Consider the following 1,795-nt stretch of genomic DNA (forward strand, 5'->3'; position numbering starts at 1 on the left):
AAAGAAAGAAAGAAAGAAAGAAAGAAAGAAAGAAAGAAAGAAAGACCTGCTGCTTCCTCAATTCTTATTTATTTATAGCCCTGGAGATGTTGGAGATGTCACTTGTCCTGGGTCTTCCTGAGACTTGATCAGACTCACTCTGGGTCAGATGCCAGGAGTCACATGGGACAAGAGACAAGTATCTTCCTGAATGCCAGGGAGCCATGAGGCCTTTGGCATCCTCTCATAGTTTGCACATTTATTTTCTTCTCTCAAATCCAAATCATTACTGCATGTTAAGAATTTAAGGTCTGAATTATCTGTTGAATCATCGACTCCCCTCTATTCTCACTATAACCATCTTAGTAACCATCCTCATTTCCATCTACCTAGCATATAGTTCTATCCTCCTAAAAGGATCTTCCTGTAATCACTCTTTCCACCCTTCATGCCACTAGCAGAATAGCTGTGGGTGCCTCTTTGGTCTGAGTTCCTTACCTTGGTTATTCCTCTGAAGGCTTCAGATGGGGCTAGGGGATGGATTTGTGACTCTCAGGGCCAGAGCCACATAGCTGCTCACTTTTTTTCCTGTTCCTAATCCATCACCTAGTTATATTGTCTTGGTTCACCACCCTTAGCCAAAGGTTCCCAGTACTGTTCCTTTCCCTGGCAGGCTACATTTAGCACAGGTCCCATCCTCAGTCTGCATTAGATCTGGGATCCAGCTCTGGGGAATAGGTAAAAGAGTTGCCTTGTGGTATTTGTTCCTTCTTATATATGGTCAGGCATGTCTGTCCTATATCTGGGATCTCTTCTTGCATTAGTACTTAGTTGCAGGACCAGTTTAGTTCCTGTAATGATAGTTCTGCATGGTACACTCTTGGCAAGACATAGTCTACAGATCTTCATCTCTTTATGTTGACCTGGACTGGAAAAAAGACTCACTATTTCTTTGGGAATCACAATAAGGACTCAGACTGGTAGGTTTCCCAGGTCTTTGTGGAGTAGTCATTTAGGGAATCTTTCCTCCTATTCCATCATCTTGGCTTGTCTCTTCCCCACCTCTTATATCATAGTCTTTGATGAAGAAGTGACTGTTCTCAACATCAAAGCCAGCCTGTCTACTTATACCCTTCTATCTTTTCCATCAGATTGTCTCTGATACATTCTCCCCTTTCATATATAATAAATGATCTTTATAATTCAGGTTTTCTACTTTATCCAACATAATCTTTAATTTCTATCTACTGGTCCCTTCCTTTTGCCTCCAAGCCTCTACTATCATTCAATAAGCTTGCCCTAGGTAAGGGAGACAGAGCTTATAATAATGGGGGTTGTAACCCATACCTCATCTTCTTTCATGTGGCAGTGCTGATGAAGCACTTCTAGGTCACAGGTCTGCTTATCCAGGATGGACTGATATTGTAAGAGTGAGCAGTAAGAAGCTTGTAATTCTTCTGTGCGGAACTCCAGTTCCTGCTGAAGAGCCATCAACTTTTCCTTTAGCTGTTGGAGTTGTATCTGACGGGTTTGGTTACAGCATGCAAACTCTCCTTGTATATGCTGCTTACTCTGGAATAATAATAACTGATAACAATAAACAACCATAGCAACAGCAACAAATAACAATGCTATCTTATATCCATACTGTGGTTTATAGTTTGCAAGCGCAATTTGCGTCCTATCTCTTATGTTCATTTAGTGCTTTCATGTATAATGAACTTCACATCTATTACCTTATTTTGATAATAGGGAATAGAAAAAAAAAATTTAAGAAGTTGTCATTTGACGTCATTTATTCAACAGACATTTACTG

The 1,795-nt window shown here is 40.4% G+C and overlaps 1 protein-coding gene across 1 annotated transcript in view; it reads right to left on the minus strand.

Moving 5' to 3' along the window:
• PMFBP1 (polyamine modulated factor 1 binding protein 1) overlaps positions 1–1,470 on the minus strand; it is a 30,523-nt gene extending 29,053 nt beyond the window's left edge. Inside the window, exon 1 of the mRNA XM_044659374.1 lies at positions 1,327–1,470. Within this exon, the coding sequence (XP_044515309.1) occupies positions 1,327–1,470 (144 nt within the window). The remainder of the gene's footprint in view (positions 1–1,326) is intronic.
• Between the last annotated feature and the right edge of the window lie 325 nt (positions 1,471–1,795).

The sequence above is a fragment of the Gracilinanus agilis genome, chromosome 2, assembly GCF_016433145.1.
Source record: "Gracilinanus agilis isolate LMUSP501 chromosome 2, AgileGrace, whole genome shotgun sequence".
NCBI lineage: Eukaryota > Metazoa > Chordata > Mammalia > Didelphimorphia > Didelphidae > Gracilinanus > Gracilinanus agilis.